At 42.7% G+C, this 24,000-nt stretch overlaps 3 protein-coding genes across 8 annotated transcripts in view; 2 read left to right on the top strand and 1 right to left on the bottom strand.

The window, feature by feature from the left end:
* sgms1b (sphingomyelin synthase 1b) overlaps positions 1–7,860 on the bottom strand; it is a 36,471-nt gene extending 28,611 nt beyond the window's left edge. For 2 of the 4 annotated variants that reach the window (XM_048987498.1, XM_048987499.1), the window contains exon 1: positions 7,670–7,860. The gene's annotated coding sequence lies outside the window, so the exon portion shown is untranslated. Of the gene's footprint in view, positions 1–4,550; positions 5,805–7,126; positions 7,213–7,669 lie in introns of those variants that run through there. The other 2 variants (XM_048987506.1, XM_048987502.1) reach the window with 2 other exon arrangements.
* The window catches only part of a1cf (apobec1 complementation factor), a 196,629-nt gene that overhangs the window by 53,420 nt on the left and 119,209 nt on the right, over positions 1–24,000 (top strand). The window lies entirely within an intron of this gene.
* On the top strand, positions 13,163–23,836 carry minpp1b (multiple inositol-polyphosphate phosphatase 1b). Its single transcript, XM_048987493.1, has 5 exons — positions 13,163–14,275; positions 14,547–14,741; positions 14,829–14,926; positions 16,209–16,339; positions 22,604–23,836. Exons 1-5 carry the CDS (start codon positions 13,687–13,689, stop codon positions 22,983–22,985), a joined length of 1,395 nt encoding a protein of 464 aa, XP_048843450.1. The 5' UTR covers positions 13,163–13,686; the 3' UTR covers positions 22,986–23,836.

Here is a 24,000-nt window from a genome sequence, read left to right as displayed (position 1 = left end):
CTTAGCGAGATGCACTTTCCCCTACTACATACAGTCAGCAGTCTCAAAAACCCAGAGTACACATCCTCATCTTGTTATGATCAACCCACCAGGTTCTCTCAACATCGCCACTCCTGACCCCTTTCACTGACATATACCTTAAAACACAAGACAAAACAAAACTGAATGTCAAAATAGGGCTGATCCGAGCTTCACAGCAAGTAAAACTAGCATGCGACACTATACACTTTAATACTGGCCTTTAACTTTACTGCTGGTTGCTACTGAAAGCAGCAGTTCAAGTCAAATTAGCCATTGTGTTTCTCAGACGCTTTGTATGCCCATTCCATTGTACTACTGCAACCACACCTGCCTAATGACAATATAAAAAATATATATCTGATTAACAATTCGGCTCTCTGGCTTATTTGCGAGGACACAAGACTCGGCTTTCAGTAGCTATGGCAAACTGTAAATCCATTACTTGAATTGAATGTTACGCCATACAGCACACAACTTGAATAGGGAGGCAGCTCTACACTGCGGAATGCCAAGACCGAACGATCTGGGCAGAACTCATTCAACCAACAATTTAACCCTAATATTGACTTTAGATCCGACTGACGGCTCGTGTGGGTGAGAGAACGACATTTAGACATGGGCATGAATAACGCAACATTCCAAAAAAGTGGCAGTAAGAAAGGGAGTCGTCACGTATGCCCTTTATTTCTATGGATGACAAAAACAGAACTGAAGGAAAGGGGGAAAAAAAAAAAACACAAGAAATAACCAAGCATGGGACTCCTAAAGCTCGCTGCAAACTGTCCTTCAGTGTCCCACAGGGTTATAAACAGCAGAAAGCACCACTTACCACAAGCTGCAGGCTACAGTGTTAATACCTCCTGCAGGCTAAATTATACGAGCAGCCTAACGCCAAAAACGCTATTGCTATTTTAACGTTACAGCCAAAACGGGCCAACCCAGACAATCCCTCAAGCACATAATGCCAGGAGTAATCATGCCATTGGAAAGCAAGTTCAACCCTGTTTCAATCAAGAGGCTGTTCCACAATTAGTATGTTATTGAGATTACTTAGTACATTTATTTCAAGTCCCGGCACCCATTACATGCCATAATCTTGCTTATTTTCGCCGCCAAAAACATACAACTACACCAGTCTCCTCCCTGCTCACAAAGGCTGTATTCAATGCCCATGCCCAAGGGATTTGAAGTCCATGACTCAAAACCTCATTTTCCGTAGCTAGAAATCGGAATAAACCGTGGAGCCTGACGAGGACGCCGCAGCCAGTTACATCATGCAGTTTACATGCCTTCCCGGTAATTAAGACGGGAAGCCAGAATTTGCGTGGATGTGGTCACGGTATCTTTCAGGCTCGTGCTCCGAACAGCCCAGCCGGAGACTATAAATGAAGGGCCAAACATTTTTTTAAATAAAATAAAAACAAAAAGAGGGAGGAGAGCGCCGAGCTGATCCAGGGAGCACTCACAGCCAACCCGAATACATAAACCAAAGAGGACAGCCAAAAGCATTCTTTAATAGGGGTTTACTGCTCGAGTCTAACTGTATTTCAGTGGTAGTTAAAATTGTGTAAGCACTGGCGAGAGAGCATGGGATACCCATGCAGAGTGGATACTTACAAAACCAACAAAAATATAACATTTAAAAAAGGGACACACTTAAAAATCCATCCTGCACTACAGTTTCATTCAAATTCAAGCTCAACCCACCCACCCCCCCCCCAAAAAAAATAAATAAAAAATCTACCAAATCTTCATCTCATCACCTTAATATCAGACACCAAACTTACTGCTGAAAAAGACGTCAAACTACAGCCACAAAACACTGAAACTCCTAGAGGCCAAACTGCAGATCAGACGGCTATGGAATCAGCCCAAGGCTTAAAGATGAGAACCATATGATAAGTGCAAGTCGTCACCACGTCTGATCTGTCACATGACTGCCGGCAAACACACCATCCAACCAGGAGATGCAGTATGACAGCACAATATTCACTGAAGGGGGAAATTCCTTTGCATATACCAGCAAGGTTCATAAAGTGCATAAATAGGAGATCAGTGCGAAAGAAAATCATTCATGAAACTAATGAATATCAAGTTAAGCAGCATCTGTAGAGTTGGGGAACGGCATTTGTCAGATTCGAAGCAGCCTGCCATTTGCACCCCCACGGCCCATTCAGATTAAGCAGCTATTTCCGGTTCCATTGTGGGTCCCCCCCCACCCACCTGGCCCAGCTGTCCCCACCTCAGGACCGGCACCAGAAACAGTTCGAGTCAGAGTCAGATGGGGTCTGGGACCTCAGGCTTACACTCGTCTCCGGTTTCAACACCACGTTTGTTGACACACGTATGGAATTTCCAGTGACATGCAGTTTAAATTATGAACATTAAGCTTCAATTCTGCAGATTTAGTAAAATGTCTTCCCTGCGCCTGGATCTCTGAAGCTCAAGGTAGACGAGTCCTCTACCAGCAGAATGGCATCCTAGGTCGTCCATGACAATGACTAGTATCAGATGTTTTTTTTTTTTTTTTTTTTTTTTTATTAAAAATTCCCAGAATCCAACTCTACACGCTCATGCAGCCATGGTGTACAGAGGAGAAGTAAGACAGCAGTCTATCCAAGCGGATTCCATGGGGCAGCCGTGTCTCCAGCAGCTGCCATGTTGTTCGGGGTTGTCCCGGCTTTGATTAGCAGCATGGTCCCCATCCTACTAGAACTGGAGGGGATCATTAATGTTATCACATTACAGGGCAAAGGAATCGCCTTCCTCACTATTCAGAGCAGAGTCCAGGCTAAGGCCCCCGCGATACTCAGCTGCAGGCTCAATTTCAACCAGCCTCTAGTTCGTCGCTGGCACCAAGCTGGGGATCTGAGCAAATGGGAATTCCATAAGTAATCAATCAGCATCTAAAAACAACCGAATATCAGCAAACAAAATCCAAAAACAAATTGTGAAATACTGACTGATAATTTCCGCAAGTACACCGGGGGTTTTTAACCTGGGGTCCATGACTCCCCAAAAGGGGCAGAGGGATCAGAGTTACCCCGCCCATCCTTAGGTATATCACCACATATTAGTGGTGAAGAAAGTCTCACTACAGATTTGTGGAGCTCAGAGTTACATACAACTGATGATCTATAACTAGGCAAAAATACAGCGATGAACAGCATCGACTGAAACTTGCACATTGCTCAGGAAATAAAGCTGCCATTTTAGAGACTAAATGTCTCACTATTACTCATATCTTCATGACACACCTCGCCCTTCTTTTACTGGAAGATGTACAAAAAAAGAAAAAAAGCAGAAATGTCCACATCCACCCTTAGCCCACCTACTCCCAGCACAGAGGCTGGTGACCTCCTTTCTATTTACGTTCATTTGCACAGCAATAGCAGCATTGCCAAGAGATTTTAATACACACATCAATGTCAAGAACGACATGCTTTGCATAGGTTCCCTTGCCCTCCTTGCGACAGTAGAGCTCTGCCTAAATATTTCCCAGCATGCAATCTTCTAGCTGCTTATCCAGATCAGAGTCACAGGGCTTTCCTGTAACCTGTCCACATCCCCATTAAAATGCAGCCCTTACAGAGACCATCTTTAACACACATCCCGGTCATCAAGACTTGCTCCCAAATCTTTTACCATGGCCGTTATTAGAAGCCTCCCTTAACTACAGACCTGGAAGAAACCTGCCTTTATTTGGGAGGGTTTCCCCTGCACTGACCACATCACTAAAACTGGCACTCGAAGTACCCTCCATTACAACAAACGTGACGGTATTCCTGGCATCAGACCCTTCTCTGTAGACACACTGGTGATAGTTTCCCTTCGTAAACAGTTTATTTCATTCAGAAAATTGGTAGTACTGGTCAAACATGTCAGACAACAGTATTACACCTTCTTGTGCCAAAGGCACACACCTCATTCACTCAATGCCAATAAAAAAAAAATATGTAAAAAAAACACTTTCAATAAACTGCCTTCAAACACGGGAAAGAAAAAAATATCTGCTGAAGGTGAAACTGATAAGATTAATGCTCTAACATGCCTTATCACTCTTACCTTCAGCAGATTTAATCTTGTAGACGTGATGCTTAAATTTTTTTTCCAGCCGATAACTTTCTACACGAATCTGTCCTTTAAAAATCAGGCTAACACTTAAATGCTAAAAATCCCTTTCTTCTGCACATTTTGAAGACAGATATAAACATGAACACACTACCCTTAATTCAGTGTAAGCATCTAGACGTCCATCCTAACATAAGTGGGACCCTGAGCTTTCACAACCTAGAGCTGATTTATGTACCTCCGGAACACATTCTCAGCATGGAGGAATGGGGGTCTGCATGCAATTCCTCTAGTAAATAAACTGTTGCCCGTAAAACCTTGAGGGAGGAGTACTAGTTTATTAAACAGACTGTCAGCCAAAGCATGCTACAGCCTCCCCCTTGGACTCAGTATATAAATCTAGGCTAAAGACCTATTTTAATCCAACTTACCCTAACCTATTTTCAAGTGCAGTTTACCTTCACAGTGCTCCAACACCAGCTTGCTGGTGTCTCAGCGCAACAGCTGTCACGCCTTAGTATCAGTAGAGTGCCACTGTTTTTCTCCTCTCTTCTATCCCCCCCTCCAATCCCCGGTGGCTCGACACCCAGAGCTGCGACACTCTGGCACTTCGACGCAAACACATATCCAGCAACGTCACAGGCCGACCTGCTGACTGCCAAAGGCTTTCCAGGCAGAGAGAGGAAACCGATCACGATCGCTGCACTCCTAATATCATTTCCACCATTCGCATGTCTATTTCGGACTTAAGGAGCTTCGGCATGTCCCGCAGGGGGGAGGGGAGAGACCGCCAGTTGATCCTATGACCTTGCTTTTTTTTTTCTCGTTTCGCCCAACAGCTACAATACGAGTTCTCACTTCCTCTCCCCTATCATTTTCCATTTCTCTATCAGATGACAATAATACTATGAATACTGCACGGCCTCTCCCCAGGTTATGACGGGGTCACAACCCGATAAACCTACCGTGAGCCGAAAAAAAATGGCAAAGCTAAAAATTAACACGGCACAGCTCACCCAACAAAACGTCAAAGAATAGCCTAACCCACCTTAAACATACTGAGAACACTTACATTAGCCTGCAGTTGGGCAGAATCATTATAACAAAATAGGCTTTGTATCAAAGCCTTAAAAACTTCATGTGATTTACTGAATAATGTACCAAAAGTGAAAAACATTTACCCATCGTGCAGTCAAAAATATCGTAACACAGACCATCGTAACATGGGAAGTGTCTGTACAAGAAACTGCCACTATATCGACATACAACAATTGTGTTACATCTTTAACCACCTCGGGGTAAAGTACTGCTGCATGAAAGGCAAAGGCCATGAATGGGAAGCCCGTTGGTGCATTTTGGCCAGTAGAGGGTGCTGTCCGTGCGAACTCTGGCGGGGAACGCCTGTGTGATGCAATGCTCTTTCATGTTTCCATCCACCCCACATCCCGTGAGCGTGTTCAGGATAAGTGATTCAAAGACGGATGGGCGGGTAGATCCTCCCAGTTTAAGCCAGAAATACTGCCCTTTGGTATGACCTCATAGGTGGCTCCACTTAACGCTCAGGTCACGCTGCCATACTTTCTTTGCTTTTGATAAGAAATCGTCCCTTTCGAAGCAAATGAAGATGAACCAAGTGTACAGAATCTACCATTTTACCCAATTATAAGGACTGTCTCTGGGTGAGTACTTTTTAGCATGGCCTGTTTGTAGAACTATTTTATACATACATACATACATACATACATATATATATATATATATATATAAATAATAATAAAAAATCACTAAATTTACTAATGGTAGAGTGGCCAGCTTACCACCACAAGACCTCAATACAGATGAGAGAGCAGTCAATGACACCACAACATAAAACCAGTTCCATTAAACAGCTACCCACAGATTTATCCTACAACGTTTGGGGCTAAGAGCCTTATATGGGAATCACAGCATGACCCCAACATTCACAGCCCACTGCCAGGAAAAGCACAGTGGCAGTGCCAAGCAAGTGTTTTCAACAGGTGTTACCAAAGTTGAGTATCTTATTTTCCAGTGCAGCAAGGAATTAAACAGTTCTGGGTCCGCTTCTTGCTTTTAATTTTTTCCTTTCAGGTTTGCTCAAAATTTCCCAAATGTTTCTAATATCGAAATATATTAAACCTGAACCTCACCTGCTACATATATCTGCATCTCTACGCAGGATTACAAATCAGTATTTCTCAGGTTACGAAAGCAATTTAGTATTAATAACCAACATGCATGCCAATAAAAATATATGTAATAGAATATTCCGTTTATACCTCACATGCAAACGGGTGTACGGTGTCATTGCTAACTGAATCGAAGCTTTCTGCAATGGTTTCCGTAAATTTTGCATGTGGACGGCAAACTATAAGACATGTTGTTTTAACAGCCCTTGCACTGTCACCCTTCCCCGCGAATCGGGCATCCAAGGCGGCGTACGGACGCCGGGAGCCCGGCCTCATGTAGGTCCACGTGGGTCTTCGGATCCTTTCGCTTCTCTAAACCCCATCTGTCTGTCTTCCAAGCCTCTGCTCCTTGCACCCCCTTAAGCAGTAAACGGTTCACATTCCGGAGGGAATGCAGGTGGAAGAGCTAACTTTTTGAAAGATGAGGCAGTCGCCCCTACTTGGGGATCGCCAACAACGCCTTCCTATTTCTAGGTTTGGGGTATTTTTAAGGGGAGCAACCGCACACAGGAGATTGGGGCGTATTTTAAATGGGAAGATGGTGCTCTAATTAGAAGTGCGCTGAGGGTTTTTAATCTCCATGCAGTAAGATTGCATGGTGGGGTTTTGCAAGGCCTTTCCAGAAAGCCCGGTAGCGAAGTACAGCCTCACTGCTGCTCACACAAGACCCAGGGAAAACTAAATGCACTTTAAAAGGGGTAAAGGAAAGACAGATCGAGGTCAGCTACAGGGAACCCAGGGGGATTCACCGCCGAGATAAGCGCGCTAAACCGGTGTCATTTCGGTGCGTGCAGCCTTTGCCCGGAGAACAATGAGACTCCACTCACTTTGCATCCACATGTAGGTGTCTGCCAGGGGCACACGGCGCAGGGTCACTCTGCCACTTGTTTGCTAGCAGGAGTTATAGGTTATGCTGGGGAAAAAAGGCGAAACGCTGCCACAAACACGCAGAACCAAAACACAGGAGCTGATGCTAAGGCTCCGGACTGCGGCCAGCAGCGTTACGGTATATATCCATATATAAATAAAAGCGTATAAATCATAACGTCACTCCTGGCGGGCAGAAGGACCGACAAACATTTGTCGGGGGGGGGGTGGCATTACGGCTCGCTTACGTCCCACTCGGGATCGATAAAGGGGAGGACGAGCTGCGAAGCCATTTAGTCCGAAGTATCCAAATCGTCACGGCACTTTTATTCCGCGATTCCCGATGGATACGAGCCAGATCACGGACAGACAGGAAAGGCCGACGCTGAGAGGCGCACAGATAAGTAAATCGCGTCATTGAACAACCGGCCGCAGAAAACCACACCGACGTTGGAAAAGGCTGGAAAAAGGGGAAGAGCAAAAAATAAAAAAGATCTACTCACCGTGCATGCTCCAGTCTAAAGCAGAAAACATGTCTCAACTAAAAAAAAAGCTACAATCCGCCAATATTCCCCCCGTTCTTTACTTAAAAGTACTCCCTCATAACACTAAAACAGGAGCCCTTCGACGTCCGCAGGTATTTATCATGAAGCAGGCCGACCGTCTAGCGTATTCCACATCACACACTACAAGCAATCTGGCAGATACTAATTATGTGGACCAAGTGGGCGGATTCATTAAGCCATTAGCCAGGCCTGAGAAGGCGCTACGCTAACCGCGCAGTGCCGCGTTTTCATTGGTCGCCGCACCTCGGGCCGAGTGTTTTTATTGGTCGTTGGAATCCGGTAACGCGGGGTTTGGACAGGACTGACCGAAACGACACGTAATACGTCGGTCTCAGCTTATCCCTTTCATAGATTCAGATGGATTTCTGTTTCAAGTTTTCCCGACATATCTCGGCTTAGCGTTTTATTTTTTATATTTATTTAATTTATAACGATCAGATGTACACATTTTGATTATATGGGGTATTTAATGGATATTGTAGGTTTGCGTATTGAATTCGCTTATTAGTAAATCCACAAAAATCCTGTTATAATTATTACTATACATTGCCTTCACAATAGCAATGTTTTATATAAATTCGCCTAAATACCTTGTATAGTATTGCACACTTTTTTTCCCCATCGAGCTAAAATAATCATGGACAATCATAAATATAAATGACTCGCATTAACAGACGCGTAATATACATGAGCATTAGCCTGAAGTTATGATAGCAGGATAGCATTTTAAAAATTAATTATGAGGTTTAATTATGAGGATGTTAAAGCAAAAACCACATTGTAATTATAATAATGCATGAAAGTACTTCAGCGACGGTTTGTTCATGGTTTTATTTATATGGTTTTAAATGTGTTTCTTTCCGCTTCTATTATGGATGTTCCTATCCTGCCACAAAACGAATTGCTTCCAAACAGGAGAAAGTGAGCCACAGGTTTCCTCTTCATGGCCTCTAGTGGATGCTTTGCTTTGTTCTTATTGCTATAATATATGTTGTCTAAATCCATCCAGGTAGCATTTAATGTGGTTGTCACAAGAAGAAAATGGCAGGGGTGTGCACATTCACTACAGCTAATTTATACCAGGGTAAATGTATATACAGCCGTGGAAAACATTAAGAGACCACAGGCCTGGTTGTATGTTTCTCATTAATGAAGGCCTCCTTCCTTGCTTTACGGGACCCCAGTCCTGCTTCTAGGAGCCTGATATGAACTGTCCCAGCAGTGTGCTTCACACCTGCTCTTAATGTTTCCAATTCCTTATGAAGGTCATTTGATATCATCCTCCGATTCATGAGAAATTGTCTGATAAGTTAATGGTTGATGTCTGACATTAGAATGTCTTCCTCCCTCTACCTGGCTGGTTTCTTGTCGCTCCCAGTGTCTCCAGCTTCACCTTGTTCTTGTGTCCTGCTGTCTTAGAAATTTTCAACCTGGAAGCAGCCTGCTGCTCAGCGTAGCCTCCTGCCAGCGGAACCACGATTAAACCAGGATTTACAAATGCAGATTTGTTTAAAAATATAGAGTGGTCTCTTAATTTTTTTTTGCAAGGCTGTATATATAGACACACAGAAGACACTTTATTAGGTAGACCTTGCTTGCTACTGGCTTGGACCTCTTTTGCCTTCAGAATGACCATAATTCTTCGTTGCATACATTCAGCAAGGTGCTTGAAACATTCCCCAGACTCTGTGGTCCATGTGGACATGATACAGTCATGCAGTTGCTGCAGGTTTGTTGACTACACCATCATGATGAGAATCTCCCGTTCCACCACATCCCATAGGCGCTCTGTTGGATTGAGATCCAGTCATCGTGGAGGCCGTTTGAGTACAATGAACTCATTGTAATGTTCAAGAAACCAATCTGAGACGATATGAGCTTTGTGACATGGTGCGTGATTCTGCTGGGAGTAGCTGGGTAACTGGGTACATGGGATGGACATGGTCAGCAACAATAATCAGGTAGGCTAATTGGTACTAAGGGGTCAAAAGTATGACAGGACAATATCCCCCACACCGTTACACCATCACCAGCCAGAATTGTTGATATGACAGGATGCATCCATGCTTTCATGTTGTTTGTGGCAAATTCTGACCCTACAATCTGAATGTGGCACGAGAAATTGAGACTAATATGACTAGGCAATGTTTTTCCAATCTTCCATTGTGCAATTGTGATGAACCTGTGGCTACTGTAGCCTCAGTTTCCTGTTCTTAGCTGAAAGGAGTGGCGCCTGCTGTGGTTTTCTGCTGCTGTAGCTCATTTGCTTCTAGGCTCCAGGTGTTGTGTTTCCAGAGATGCTCTTCTACATACTTTGGATGTAATGAGTGGTTATTTGAATTACTGTTGACTCTCTATGTGCCTGTACCAGTCTGGCCATTCTTCTCTGACCTCTGCCATCCACAAGACATTTTCACCCAGAGAACTGCCACTTACTAGATATTTTTTTCCCTTTTCAGCCCATTCTCTGTAGACCCTGGAGAAGGTTGTGCATGAAGATCCCAGTAAATCAGCAGTTTTTGAAATACTCATGTACCAGGCCACCTGGCACCAAACCAGTAGTTTAAACAGTTTGTAACTGGGGTGACTGGAGTCTTTGATCCTCCCTGCTTTCCTCAGACACCAGTTCCTGTAGATATCCTGGAGGGAGGGAAGCTCACCTCCAATTATCCTTTCAGAACACTTTCTTCCCCATCCTAGTGTTTGATTTGAACATTAACTGAAGCTGCTGACCTGTATCTGTATGTTATACTTTGTGCTGCTGAAATATGATTGGCTGATATTTGGGTCAGCGAGCAATTGAACAGGTGTACCTAATAAAATGCCCAGTGAGTGTGTACTTTTTAGTTAGTCCGAAAAAGTTTACAAACGGCTTCCAAAAATCTATATGGTATATTATAATCTAGCTGCGATGGCTACTGTGAGCATGATTAGTCGTATATTTCTTACTTTACTCTGTATTATGTAAGAGTACTCTTGGCACCAGGGAATGATTCTTTATTTTAACTGACAGCAACAGTTGAATTTCTCTCAACCGTGTTTCTGGAGCCGGTCCTCGGGGACTCCCAGAAGGTTCATGTTGGACCGTGGCAGGGAGCTGGGAGGGAGCAAAAACATGGACCATCTGGGGGCCCCTGCTTTGTACCACAGTGCTCTATACCACAGTGCTCTATACCATGCTTGGCCCAGGTAGAAGACAGGACATTTAATAAAAAACTGTCTATACGGCTTCCAGGAGGCTACATCGATACATACTTGATACATACTTGATGGTACCTAATAATAAATAATATTATGCTTAGTTTGTGTATGATTTCTTTTCTTGCAAAGGAAAAGTTTACCAATAGAGCCAAAACCAATGGTTGCAAATATTAAGCTTATTATTAGCAGTGTTTAGCTCAGCAGGCTAAACCGCTATGCCTATGATCATAAGGTTGCTGGTTTGAGCCCGGCTTTGGTAGAAGAGACATGTCTGTGGGCCCTCGACTGAGGCCCTTAATCCCCGGCTCCCTGTGTGCCACATGGTGGCTGACCCTTAGCTCTGCCTCCCAAGCTTGTTGTCACCTGTCTGTGCGGGTCTCATGGCGAGCACAATGAGACAAAAAAAAGAGAATTTCCCAAAGAGGATCAATCAAGAATCTCTATCTAGCTATAGAATTTTTATTGTATCATATATGTATGTTAGCGTGTTATTGTATCATATATGTATGCCTTCATTTAATTTACATTGCTGGAATTTTAAAACACTTTAGCACATAAGTGGCCATATAATGTGTACAATTATGAATCATTTTATGGTTATGGCCAGTCGTGGCCAGTTGCAAGTCTATTTTATGTCTGTTTTACTGTTTATAAAGGGAATTGTTATTGAACAATGATACTACCTCACTGTCCCTTTAAGATGTCTATCTGTGGGTCCCATCCTGTTTTTTTCCCTGTTGTAGTGCTTGCTGAATATGTCATTCCTTTAAAGCCACATCTGGAATGCCGTGTCAGTGGTTAGCAAGGTATGTCGGTCTCCGATAAGTGTTTGTGTGCACGCATGCGGATCAATAAGAATTGTTGACATTGTTGTTGGCTAACGGATAACGGAATCGTTTGATCTCTGTATGAATGAATAGGCCCATTATGACTGGTAGTTCATTATACATTCTGGACTGCATTTCAGATTGTCAATGAAAACAGCTGACAAAACGGTCTTTCCTTAAAGAATAAAGACAGGCTATGTTACAGATAAGCATTATGGGAGTGTTCATCTCATTTACCACAAAAACTTTTTATTTCGCAGTTCAATTAGGCACTGATGATGTCTACAGCATAACATTATTAATATAGCATAACTATTTGTGCACCATCAAGTGAAGTGTTACCAATGTACCTTTATTTGCGTTATTTACATAATAATATTTTGTGCCATTTTACAATAAGGCTACCCATATAAAGGGTTTATGAATGGTTTATAATCTGGTTATTAATGAGGTTGTAACAACAACAAATTTATTTTTATATAGCGCATTATCACAACATTACATTTACTTTGTAAATTATTAATAGACCATTTTAAACAAGTAATAACACAGTTTTCTTTTTATTAATGAGTTACTATCATTTACAAGTGGCAAAACGGAGCCTTATTTTAGTGGTACCTAATATTTTGGTTTATCAACTGCAATATTTAAGTCATATGTGTCAGGTTACCACCCCAGTTTTCATAATATTCTATTCCTTACCTCTTTACAACAGCAAATCAGTTTCTGTTTTAATCTTCTGTGTACACAAGACGTTTATCAATCATCTCTTTTTTTCCTGCTGAGATATGTCTCTTGTCCAATTCTCTGCCCATGTGATGCTGCCGGCCAATTCATAATTTGATATGGAGGAAATCTGGACCTTTCTCACCTACCTCCGTATCTCCTTTCCTTTACAGACCAAGCCTTTCAGCCGGCTTAGTTCTGTTTAATGACTAGAAGGGATCACATAAAAATAAGGAATCGTTCTATATATAGATTTAAAAGCTTATTAAATTAGATAAGCCATAATACACACTGGATTTGCAACGGAGTCCACTGTGGTTCATTTAAACGTAAATGATGAACTGGGAGGAAAATTCCATGCACGCAGCTGACCGCCTTTCTACAAATATTGGGTTTACGATGTTAAACAGACAACACAGTTACAGTATCGCATAGACTACATTTACTTATTTACCACTGCGTGACCGTGATTAGGGGGGGGGGGAATTGAGGAACGAAAGTAAAACGAAAATCGAGTTTCTAGAACACTTTATAAACATTCTCCACTCGGTGCTTCGCTCTCGTGCCCTTAAGTCACATTTTCAGTATCGTGTAGAGTCTGTTGCCGACTAGTGGGTGTTAAAGAGTATTGCGTGGGAAGTAATGTAACACAGGAACAGTCTATGTGATTATTCACAATAGCAGGATGTTGTAAAGAAACTCGTTTGGGTTGATTATTGCATTCAGGTTTGCCAACTCTCACACATCTGACGTGACACTCACGGGAGAAATCTTACGGCAAAGTAATATTATTTCGTTGTAAATGTAACATTAGCTACATCAGAAGCGCTGGGGTGATGTGCAAACTCTACACTATTAACAAGGGAATCAAACTGTTACATACACGATAGTGCGTGTTCAGACTCACCTCGAATTGAAAATCTCACGCCAGTCATCTGACTAAAGTTGAAAACCATGCGCATTTAGGAAATTAAGAAAGGTTGTGTGGAGTTTTGGGAAGCTCCATGCTTTTAAAACAGCAGTCTTTCCCGGGAACTTGAGAACCCAGGGTTAGTTTTCAGTTGGCCGCCTTCAGTTCGGGTTCAAAGGTCGGAGTAGAAACAAATACAGCATGCAGAAACTGTGAGTGGCAACAACGTCCGTGTTTTGATTTCGGTAGTCCAGCGTAAAGAACGAAAAGAATATAAAATACTTAAGAAAATGAGAGAGATTGTATCCAGAAGCTTGGTTTTTACAGCCTTCAGCATCTCCATAGCTCGTTTTTATTCCTGCTGTGCCGGCAGCTCCCAAGTTGATGTTCCGAATATACCCGATATTGCGAAGCGTTTTGGTACCAAAGGCCGTTATGAAGAAGTGAATCCCTATCTACTCGATGACATATTGGCTGTCAACAAAACTGTTTTGAAACCGCCGCCTGGATGCGACGCAGTGCACCTCACTGTAATCATTAGGCACGGGACACGATTTCCGACGAAAAAGAACGTGATAAAAATGCACGACATTTACAATCTTGTTATGGCAGAGGCGAAGAGCAATGCAGGATGGCTGCATGAGATCAAAAGCAAATGGCAGATGTGGTACAAAGAGGAGATGGATGGTCGCATCGTGGAGAAAGGCCGAGACGATCACAGGCATCTGGCCGTCAGATTGGCCACCGCTTTCCCGTCGTTATTCTCTGAAGAAAACTTGAGAGGCAACCGCATCAAGTTCATCACCAGTTCGAAACACCGGTGTGTGGACAGCATCGTGGCTTTCCAGGAAAGCCTGCGGAGACTCTGGGATGTCAGAGGTACCGGTTCTTCCATGATCCATCGCAAGGATGTATCATATTTGATATATGTTATTCACCTAATGATAAATTTGCAAAACAGAAGTTGCTCAGATATCGTGATTGTTTGCTTACAGGCTTACTCTATGGTTTATCATTAAGATTCCATCGGGTAAACTATTTTTTGGCTTACAGACATAGATATGCTTGATGTGCAGCGAGTGTAAATTTACCTTTGATTGCTAAGCATTTCCTCTGATTTGATAATCTTTTTTTTTTTTAACCTCTACAGATGTGGATTTCAGTCATGAGGTCAATGATGACCTGATGAGATTCTTCGATCACTGTAGAAGATTTATTGACGATGTGGAAAACAACGAGTCTGCTCTTAAAGAAGTGGACCTGTTCAAGTCCTCGGCGGAGATGAAGCTGGTCCAGGAAAAGATGGCTGACCGCCTGCAGGTTCCACAGAGTCACATCACGCCAGGTGGTTTACAGGACATATGCGTTACCGTAACCAGTTTGCCGGCACTGATCCTTCTCATCGTTATAACACTTAATTTTTTATCTTTAGATATGGCTGAGGCTGCCTTCTTCTTGTGTGCTTACGAGCTTGCCATTAAATCTGAGAACTCCGCTTGGTGCAACCTCTTCGACGAATCCGATGCCCAGGTACGTACAATGAGAATAAAATTCCTGTAGTTGAATTGGAATACTTTTATTATCCCGGAGGAAATTGTTTATAGTTGTTTTGGCGTCAGAAATCCCTGCTAGCTTTAAAATTACACATGCATTTGTTTTTCCCTTGTAGTTATTACATACAAACAATCATATACATTTTATATATATAAAGCATTTTTTGTGTGTATGTACAAAGGATGCTTTAATCCAAAGTGACTTACATTACAGGGAATTCATGTGTGCACCTTGACATTTGAACCTATATAAAACGCAACCTTTGCGTTGTTAACGCAGTGCTGTACTTGGGAAACAAATGGAACTATATATATATCTATATATCATTAATGTAGAAATCCGTTTCTCTTGTATGTTCATGGTTTAATGGATACCTTCAACCAGTTGTATGATGTGTGAGAGAACATTCCTTTAAGATATGAAGTCGGCATCTTGCCACACATATTTGCAATGATGTAATCCGACTTGTTTAATTAAACTGTATTTTGTAACTGGATCAGCATAATATGGTAATAATAAACGTGGCATATCCTTAATTACGTCCCGAGCTCAAGTCATCATTTTTCCTTGTTCCACCCTTTTTATTCTAGTTTCTGTTGTCAGCAGACCAGGCGTTCCGAAACACTTAGGATTTCACCCAAATCAACCTGTTTCCTTTAGCGAATAACTCAGGGGGGGCAAAGCAAGAAATAAACATTCCCGGCTGTACTTGTGTGGGGTCCAGAATTTGGGACTGAAATATCTCAAGGCTCCCCAGTTGAAGCTTGACACAATTCCAGAAATTTGTCTGTTTAACCAAAATAATTCTGGTTGATTCCTGTTTTGCTCAGTACATTTGTGGTAGAATTTTAATCAATACCATGGTTGATAACATGTCTATCTGGGAGGTTTATTCAACCTGAGTTTAGATTAAAACTTAGATTAGTAAAAAAAAAAACAAAGTTCTGCTGTGTTTCCAAAAAGAGGCTCCTCTACGCTAATGCGCAAAATTTTCTGCCTGAAAGAGCAAAATCCTTCCTGACATTTAATCTTCCCTCCTATGTATGAATGTTCTTGCAGTAATGGTTGCGTCTCTCTTTTTGTTATTTCTGTTGTTAAAATGTCAACATTGCTAAATATGTCAGCGTGAGATATTGAAACCTGAAGAGCTTCTGGAAGGACCTTCATTACGTTCTCATTACAACTTGTCGAGTTTGGACTCCTGGGATTGCCGCTGACGTAGCCCCGTAAAATGATTTAAATTGTGTCCTTTTAACAGGTGCTGGAATATAAAAACGATCTGAAGCAGTACTGGAAAAGGGGCTATGGCTATGACATCAACCGCAAATCCAGTTGCACTCTCTTTCACGACATCTTCACTCGTTTGAACCAGGCTGCTAATGAAATCAGGTAAACGGGAAAAATCATGGGGTGAGGGACGGTGAACATTTCAAATAAACTGAAAATGTCTAGCTGCTTGATGTTGCTAAAGACATTTTAAACTTTGTGCATATACAGTACTGTGCAGAAGGCATAGGCAGTCAAAGAAAACTGTTAAAATGAGCTTCATGTAGGTGTAAAACTCATATTATGTCTGTTAAAATGTGTTAGCTTATCCATTTCAAAAACGTCTGCTAAATAAGTAAAAGACCTCAGTGTTTGCACCAACCATCCAACGTACACTTGATTTGAGCGCTAGTATACCATGTTTGGCAAATCGATATCTTATCCTGGTTTTTAACTAACTAAGTTAATTAAGTGAGCTGGTGGTGAAATTTAATGACAATGGAATGGCTGCGGTGTCCCTGAGGAGAGGTTTGGGAACTGAAGCAGTGTACATCCAGCCATCCAGCGAAATATCAGTAACTTTTTAGAGAACATAAGAAAATAAGAAGTTTTCTTTATCATTTTACTGTTCATCTGAGCAAAATATACACAACAGTGTAAGACTGAAACTAACGTGCTGTGGCTTATGGCCCAGATTTTTCATGGTGTTCGTACTAGTGACAAGCTTCCTGTTCTACGCAAAAAATATTCAGTCGATGTATATACAAACTACTGTAACAAGTTTAGCAGGATTGCAGGAAACTGTTGAAGACAAATATTACCAAGGGAGATTTATCGTAGTGTGTTGCTTTATTTTTTTCCGGTGATTTTTCACAATGTGCGTCTGTGAAATGAAATTGAGAATTTAGCGTAATACCATTAATCTAACCAGCAGTTCAGTGTGGGGTTTCTCTTTGTATTTATTTCTATACGTATCTTTTAATCTAAATTTGTGGGCAGCTCGGTGGTTTCACATCTCCCAGAGTTGCATGTTCACCTCCTGCCTTGGCTCCCTGAGGGGTTTCCTTGAAGTAGACCAGGATCCTCTCATAGTCAAAACATGAATGCTTGGCTGAATTAGCATATCCTCATTGCTTTTTATGTGGTCGGGTGGGTGTGTGTCTGTGGGCGCATACTGGGCCACACAGGGCTCCCCCTGCTGGTGTTTCTTGGGATAATCTATTGGTTCACCACAACTGTGTAGTACTAAGTGATTATGGATGATAGATGCCAAGAGGAATAAAATATCCAGGACATTCTCTTTCTCTGGAGCCTCTTCCCAAGTATTATAAGTGACTTGGCACTTAAACCATCTCTCCTATTTGACTCCCCTGGAGGATGGGCTCCCCCTTTGAGTCTGGTCTCTTCCAAGGTTTCTTCCTTCTAGGGAGTTTTTCCTTGCCACTGTCGCCTATGGCTTACTCACTGGGGGCTTTGGGTGGGGATGCTGTAAAGCGCTTTGAGACAATGTAATGCTGTGATACTGTGCTATACAAAAATAATTTTTGTTGTTGTTGTTGTTGTTGTATTATATAATAACTACTGAGTTGTCATGGTTTTTATGGTCATGCCTCCCCATGGAAAGCTTCAGCTTTTCTTGTGTTGTATGTGCTTAAAACCTTTGGGTGTCTGGTCGGAATCACTGGACACCTCATAATGAGATACAATGTTTTTATCTAATTTACTGCCAAAGGTTTCAAGGGCTCCGCCTGGGTCACATGAGTGTGGAGTTTGCATGTTCTCCCCATGTCGTCGTGGGGTTTCCTCCAGGTACTCCGGTTTCCCCCCACAGTCCAAAGACATGCTGAGGCTAATTGGACTTGCTAAATTGCCCGTAGGTGTGCATGGGTGAGTGAATGAATGGTGTGTGAGTGTGCCCTGCGATGGGCTGGCCCCCCATCCAGGGTTGTTCCCTGCCTCGTGCCCATTGCTTCCGGGATAGGCTCTGGACCCCCTGCGACCCAGTAAGATAAGCAGTTCGGAAGATGGATGGATGGATGGGTTTCAAAGGATCTGTTAAATTTTACCACAAGGAGCATTAATCTGTATGAAAGGTGAGCTTTAAAAAGCTTTCATGTACTAATCATGTGCTGTTCACCAGTTTAATGAATATACCTGTGATTCTGAGCCAAAGTACTCAGTGTTCAATTGGAAAATACACACAAAGCACATTATGTAAACATGCAGTCTGTTCCTTTGAAAGAACATTGCTTAAAATCTTACCTCCCACTGGCCTCGTCATGGTTTTTCAGTGATAAACGCATTCTGATCGAGATTTACCTTCAGTCACTCAGCTGGAAAAACCTGTAATACCAAGGAGACACAAAATATGTAAAAAATTAAATAACATATTAACAAGAATTGTTTGCATCAACAAAGGCTAACCAGTGCAGATGTGACAAAGGACAGAAATGAACCCTGTTGGTTTTACATGCAAAGTTGATAAGCCGCATGCCACCGACATGGCACGAAAGGACGGGGAAGGAAGTCGGGTTTTACAGCAGGGCTCTGGAATGGATGTTAACTACTCTGCATGCAAGGTAGATGTACGAAATAAGTGTTTGTGCGTCTCCGTAGAGTGGGGCTGGTGGTTAATTTGGGATTTAAAGACAATAGAAGCGGCATAAATGAACATTAAATAACATTAATTTTATTCGTAGTATTTTAATCAGCAAATTTGTATGTAGTACGAAATAGAATGAAGAATGATTCGCAGATTTCGTTCGTTGATCAGGGATTGGTGGGATTGTGTGATTGACCCCATTATCTGTCAAATTTTTAGCGCGGAGTAGTGATATTTTATGCATCCCCGTGGGGAAATTCTCCCTTCGCCTGCCCAATTTTGCTGTCCATGAGACACACAGCAAGCTTGGGGGGTCACAGCCCAGAGTAAGGCAGTAGGCAGGGCCCCTGAAGCTGGGGGTTAAGGGCCTTTTTCAGGGGCCCACAGACACGTGACTCGCTCACGGCAATCTTCCGACGACGGACACAGAGGCTTAGAATGCTGAAGGTTCTGGCCGCAGTGAATTTCCCAGCCGGATTGAGTCCTTTTAGGTTGTAACTGTGTTCAAGCCACTCATGTGGGTGTTTGCTTGTTTATCTGAAGGCATCACAGTTGGTCAGTCCAAACATGAATTTAATAAACCTAAAGAAACAAGCAAGAGAGGTCTCCCTAGTTCATCTGGAAAATCACTAATCAAATGTTGACAGACCTCTCCCACGCAAACTAATCTTTCCCTGTTGATTCAAGTCTTTCTAGTGTGTCCTTGTATGGCAACCAATGTAGACTAGGTGAAATTTTCAACAAACTCACCCTTACACAGCAATTTTGTTACTGTGCAACCTTAGTCTGACCTCCTCCAACTATGAATGCTGCACATTGGACCATAGAGTCCATTACTGCTCTCTGCATGAAGGTCCTTATCATTTACTATACTTATCTTTTCGCTTGTCTAATGTGTACGAGTCCTACTGTTTCTTCAGTTCAAACCTTGTGCCACCCATACAAAATGAGCCCATTAATCTACAGTATATAAATTATTTGCATAGGCAACAGCCACAGACATTTTTTGTACATTCTGATGTAAGAATAGTTGATTATTAGGCTTCTCACAGTTTTTAGTTTTAAAAATTCTTTTTTTGATTTTGATCTCATCTCCTACTGGATTCCTTCTGTAAGTTCACAATAGCGCTGGCGAACCTTAGAAACCGAACAGACCGGTTTCATCACGCACCATTTACCTTTTAGCCTACTTTTTTGAGTTTTTTTTTTTCTTTTTGGGGGGAGGTGAAGCTCTATTGAACACTCTCTTTGCGGTAGAGCTGGTCATTATTACCTTTCAGAATTTTATTTTGCTACGTCGACCAAAGACGCTCCAAACTTGACAGCTGCGTGATGCACAGAGTTGTGCACTGACTTGTCCTTGCACGGCTGGTTGTCTTCTGGTTTGGAATTCAGTCACTAAGCTGGACCTCATTCAGGCAGGCTCTCTAGAGATCTTTGTCATGGCAAGGATTAGCTGGCAGAAGCTTCTTGGGTCTGGGTGGCCATCGTTCAGAAAGATGTTGAGCTTTGGTCTGTTATACAATCTTATTCTGTTATATGCTGGGTAAATGATTGATTAGCACACTGGTATAACAACTGTTAGGTTAACAGTGATGGAGAGGGTGACCTTAGCCTTGTGCTCAGTCCTGCCTGGAATATGTTCCAGGTCCCCTGCGACCCTGATTAGAATAAGCAGTTTGCACAAGCAAACTGTCAAGTTACATTGTATCTCCCTTTTGCACAAAGAATATTTTCTCACTGTCATTCTCCTTTCAAATGGGCTTCAAATGTGATTTTGAAAAGATGAATAGATGTAACACGCAAGCATGTTGTCATAAGGTGTGTCCGTCAAGTTACGCAACTTCTTTACTTAAAGAAAGATACACAATTTACCTTAACTGAGCGTGGTTATTACCAACAGAGCAGCACTTATAATGGGGGAAAAGGGCAAACATAATACTCAGTGTGACGCAGCATTAGACCAGCGACGGTAAGGCAGGAAAAAAAGTGGCGAGTAGCAATTAATGCAGAGATTAATGGGTAAGAAGCTGTTGAAATGGAAGCACCAAAAGTGGTAGAGAGAGAGGGGTAAGGAGCGTGCACTGATTATGGCGCATTGCCGCAACAACCACATGACAAACCTCCTCAGGGATGAGAACCTGAGTTCAGCCATGTGGCGGGTGATACCTCAGCACCACACTAGTCCGGATGGACCTGGGTGAGGTTTTTCCCAGTGGCTGGACTGCCAATCCTGGCATCAAACCCCAAGTTACTCCCTAGGCTCAGAGCCACCACTCCCTCCCGGTATTCTTGGGTGTTTTATTACGGTAATAAGGTATACCTTAGTATACTGAAATCTCTGCCACAAAGAACATTTCTTGTTCAGCTAAATAATGTGGTGGGGGAACCTCTGCATCGCGGGTTTTATCGTCACGATACCAGAATAGTGTTGCTTTTGAAAATACCGTCAGCATACTGAATACTGCAGCATAATGTCTAGATGGTATGATGGTATGAAAAATTAGATACCGCTGAAGCCTAGACACTCCTTAGGAGCAAATGTAGCCACGCTGGTGGCATTCGGGGAGCTTTTTGTTACTTCATGTGTTTAGCCAAATTATGATCACGTGCAATAGGGATTTCTTTGGGTTTGGTTTTGGTGTGGCTAATTTTAATTGCCTAAATTGCGTAAAAGTCACACAAAACAAAGCGATGAGTTCTCCTACATCCCATGCCAGATCTGAAAGGTGAGTGAGTAATTTTGCTGTGTCTGTATGGTAGGGCAGAAGGAAACAAGTATAAATTTTACATCCTATGGTTTACCGGACTGCAGTTTATTTACCTGACAGGTACATCGACATAGGATCACATTGTACGAAGAATCTGCCTTTGTCCCCATTCCGTCCCTCTCCTGAACACCTGGAGTATTGTGAGGTGATTCTTGACAGTTGGCGTTCTGCATTAATCAGTTTCATGTCAGCTACCAGGAGCACTTCCATGAATCCGATGAGATCCTTGGTGCCCCTTTAAGTGAACATTGTGCGGGAAAGAAGCTGTAGAAGTTCCTCAGAAATGGAGATCTCATGCAGCCACGCACCCCCCCTCCTCCAAGATGACCTGGCCCCTCACCCAGTCTGAAAACGTGGTGCTCTTATGAAATGTTAGGAACTAAAGTGCAAAGGAAGACCCAATTTTTTTTTTTTTCGTTTTACATTTATTTATTTAGCACCTGCTTTTATCCAAGGTAACATATACAGGCGCTTCTCTACTTACGAACTTTCAACTTACGATCTTTCAGACTTATGAACAAAGAGGACTGTAAGTCCAAATTATGTTAATTGGGCTCCCGTTTCCTGTCCGCAACATCAATTTTTTCTTTCTGTACGCCAATTCCGCCTGATACGACTTCTGGCCGCTACTCCGGCCGCGCAGCAGCGTAGCGTGCGAACTCCCAGCATCCTAGTTCTTTGTACTTGCATATACCCTTAAAATGATGGTGAATAACGACTTACGAACATTTCAAGTTGTGAACGGCCGTTCGGAACGTATCTCAGTCGTAAGTGGAGGAGCACTTGGGAATGTATGGAGAACCGGTCCCGGGATCAGCTGTGGCCCAACCGAGAAATCACGCTGGTGACCACGGGTTTCAAACCAGTGACCGCCTGAGCACAAGCAGAGCGTGCTAACCTGCTGAGTCACACGGCACCCCCATCATTTTCTGTCAGCTTGCAGGATGTGTTGGCGTTGAAATGCAGTCTTGCATTTTCATTAATGTTGTTTTTCTTCCTATCTTTACTCTGCAGGTCAGGTGATGTGACGGAGCCCGTAGCTGTTCAGGTGGGCCATGCGGAGACCCTCTTGCCCCTACTCTCACTTATGAATCTCTTCATGGTGGAAACGCCCTTAACCGCAGCGAACTTTGCCGAGCAGCACAACCGCACGTTTCTCACCAGCCGCATGGTGCCCTACGCTGCCAACCTGGCCTTCGTGCTGTACAGCTGCCAAGAGGGACCGCGACTACAGCTCGTCCTTAACGAGAGACCCCTGACTTTCCCCGGGATCAGCCACCCGGTGCCACTCTTCCGGGACGTCAAAGAGCAGTATGGAGAGCTGCTGAGCGGCTGCGATTTCGACAAGGAGTGCGAGTCGCCGCTCTCAAACTGCAGCAAATGCTCTGAACTGTGACCTGTGTACTGCAGGAGGCAGTATTCATACCACTTTAGTCTTGGAAATCCCAAATCCTATATACGGTGTGACATGCTTTAATACGGCTGCTGGAGCTGATGATTTTTTTTAAATGCACTGTCTGCTTTCAGTACATATTCTTGTCATGAAATTGTTCATAATTCACAATGTTTCTTTCACCAGGCTACTAATGACCAAACCTCCAAACTTGAATACCCCCCCCCCCAAATACACACACACATATAAATGTCTACCTCCTAAAAATATGTAGTGTTTGAAATTGGGACCTTTTGCTTTATATTTATAATAATGGTGTAATCTGAGGCCGGGGGGGGTGCTAGAGATTTTGGGCCCCCAACCCAGACCAGTCCAGTTATGATCCAAATTTTTCTAGCACCTATCACTCGGGGACCCTTATAATGGTCCTAAATCCCCCCCCCCCCCCCCCTTTACAGTGCCCCTGTCTGAGGTGACTCAAAGTTGTAGGTTTGAATCGTATGTGTGTGGAGTTCGTGTGTTTTGCCTGGGTTGTGTGGGTTCCAGAGACGCACAGTTAAACTAGTTAAACTGGACGATGTAATCTGAGCAAAAAGTCTAGAAATATACGTTTAAGAACAATGTATTGAAATTAATAGGTTTTTTAAAACTAGAGTTCCCTGCTTTACAACTTTTTTGTACTTCATCTTTTGATTGAGTGATTTGTTCGGGAACATTGAAAAAATGTTCTATTTTATCCAACAGTGGCTTTGAGGTGATACTATAAGTTAATTCATGGTGTTTTCAGCGCAGATGTGTGATTCTTTTATATAATGTGCTACTTGTTTAACAAATAAAATTGATTGAAAAGACAACTTTGTTAAGTGACTTAAAATGCAATATGAAGCGAAATGTTTGGAATGGTTCCACTTTTGAGACATGGGCGAGGTGGACTTTAAATCTTAACGTCAAAAGGGAGACAGGCTTCATATGCATGAATACGTTTTTCTTAAGAAATAAACGCCACGATCGCGGTATG

The sequence above is a fragment of the Brienomyrus brachyistius genome, chromosome 20 (genome assembly GCF_023856365.1).
Source record: "Brienomyrus brachyistius isolate T26 chromosome 20, BBRACH_0.4, whole genome shotgun sequence".
Taxonomy (NCBI): domain Eukaryota; kingdom Metazoa; phylum Chordata; class Actinopteri; order Osteoglossiformes; family Mormyridae; genus Brienomyrus; species Brienomyrus brachyistius.
This window is presented reverse-complemented; position numbering and strand designations above follow the sequence as displayed.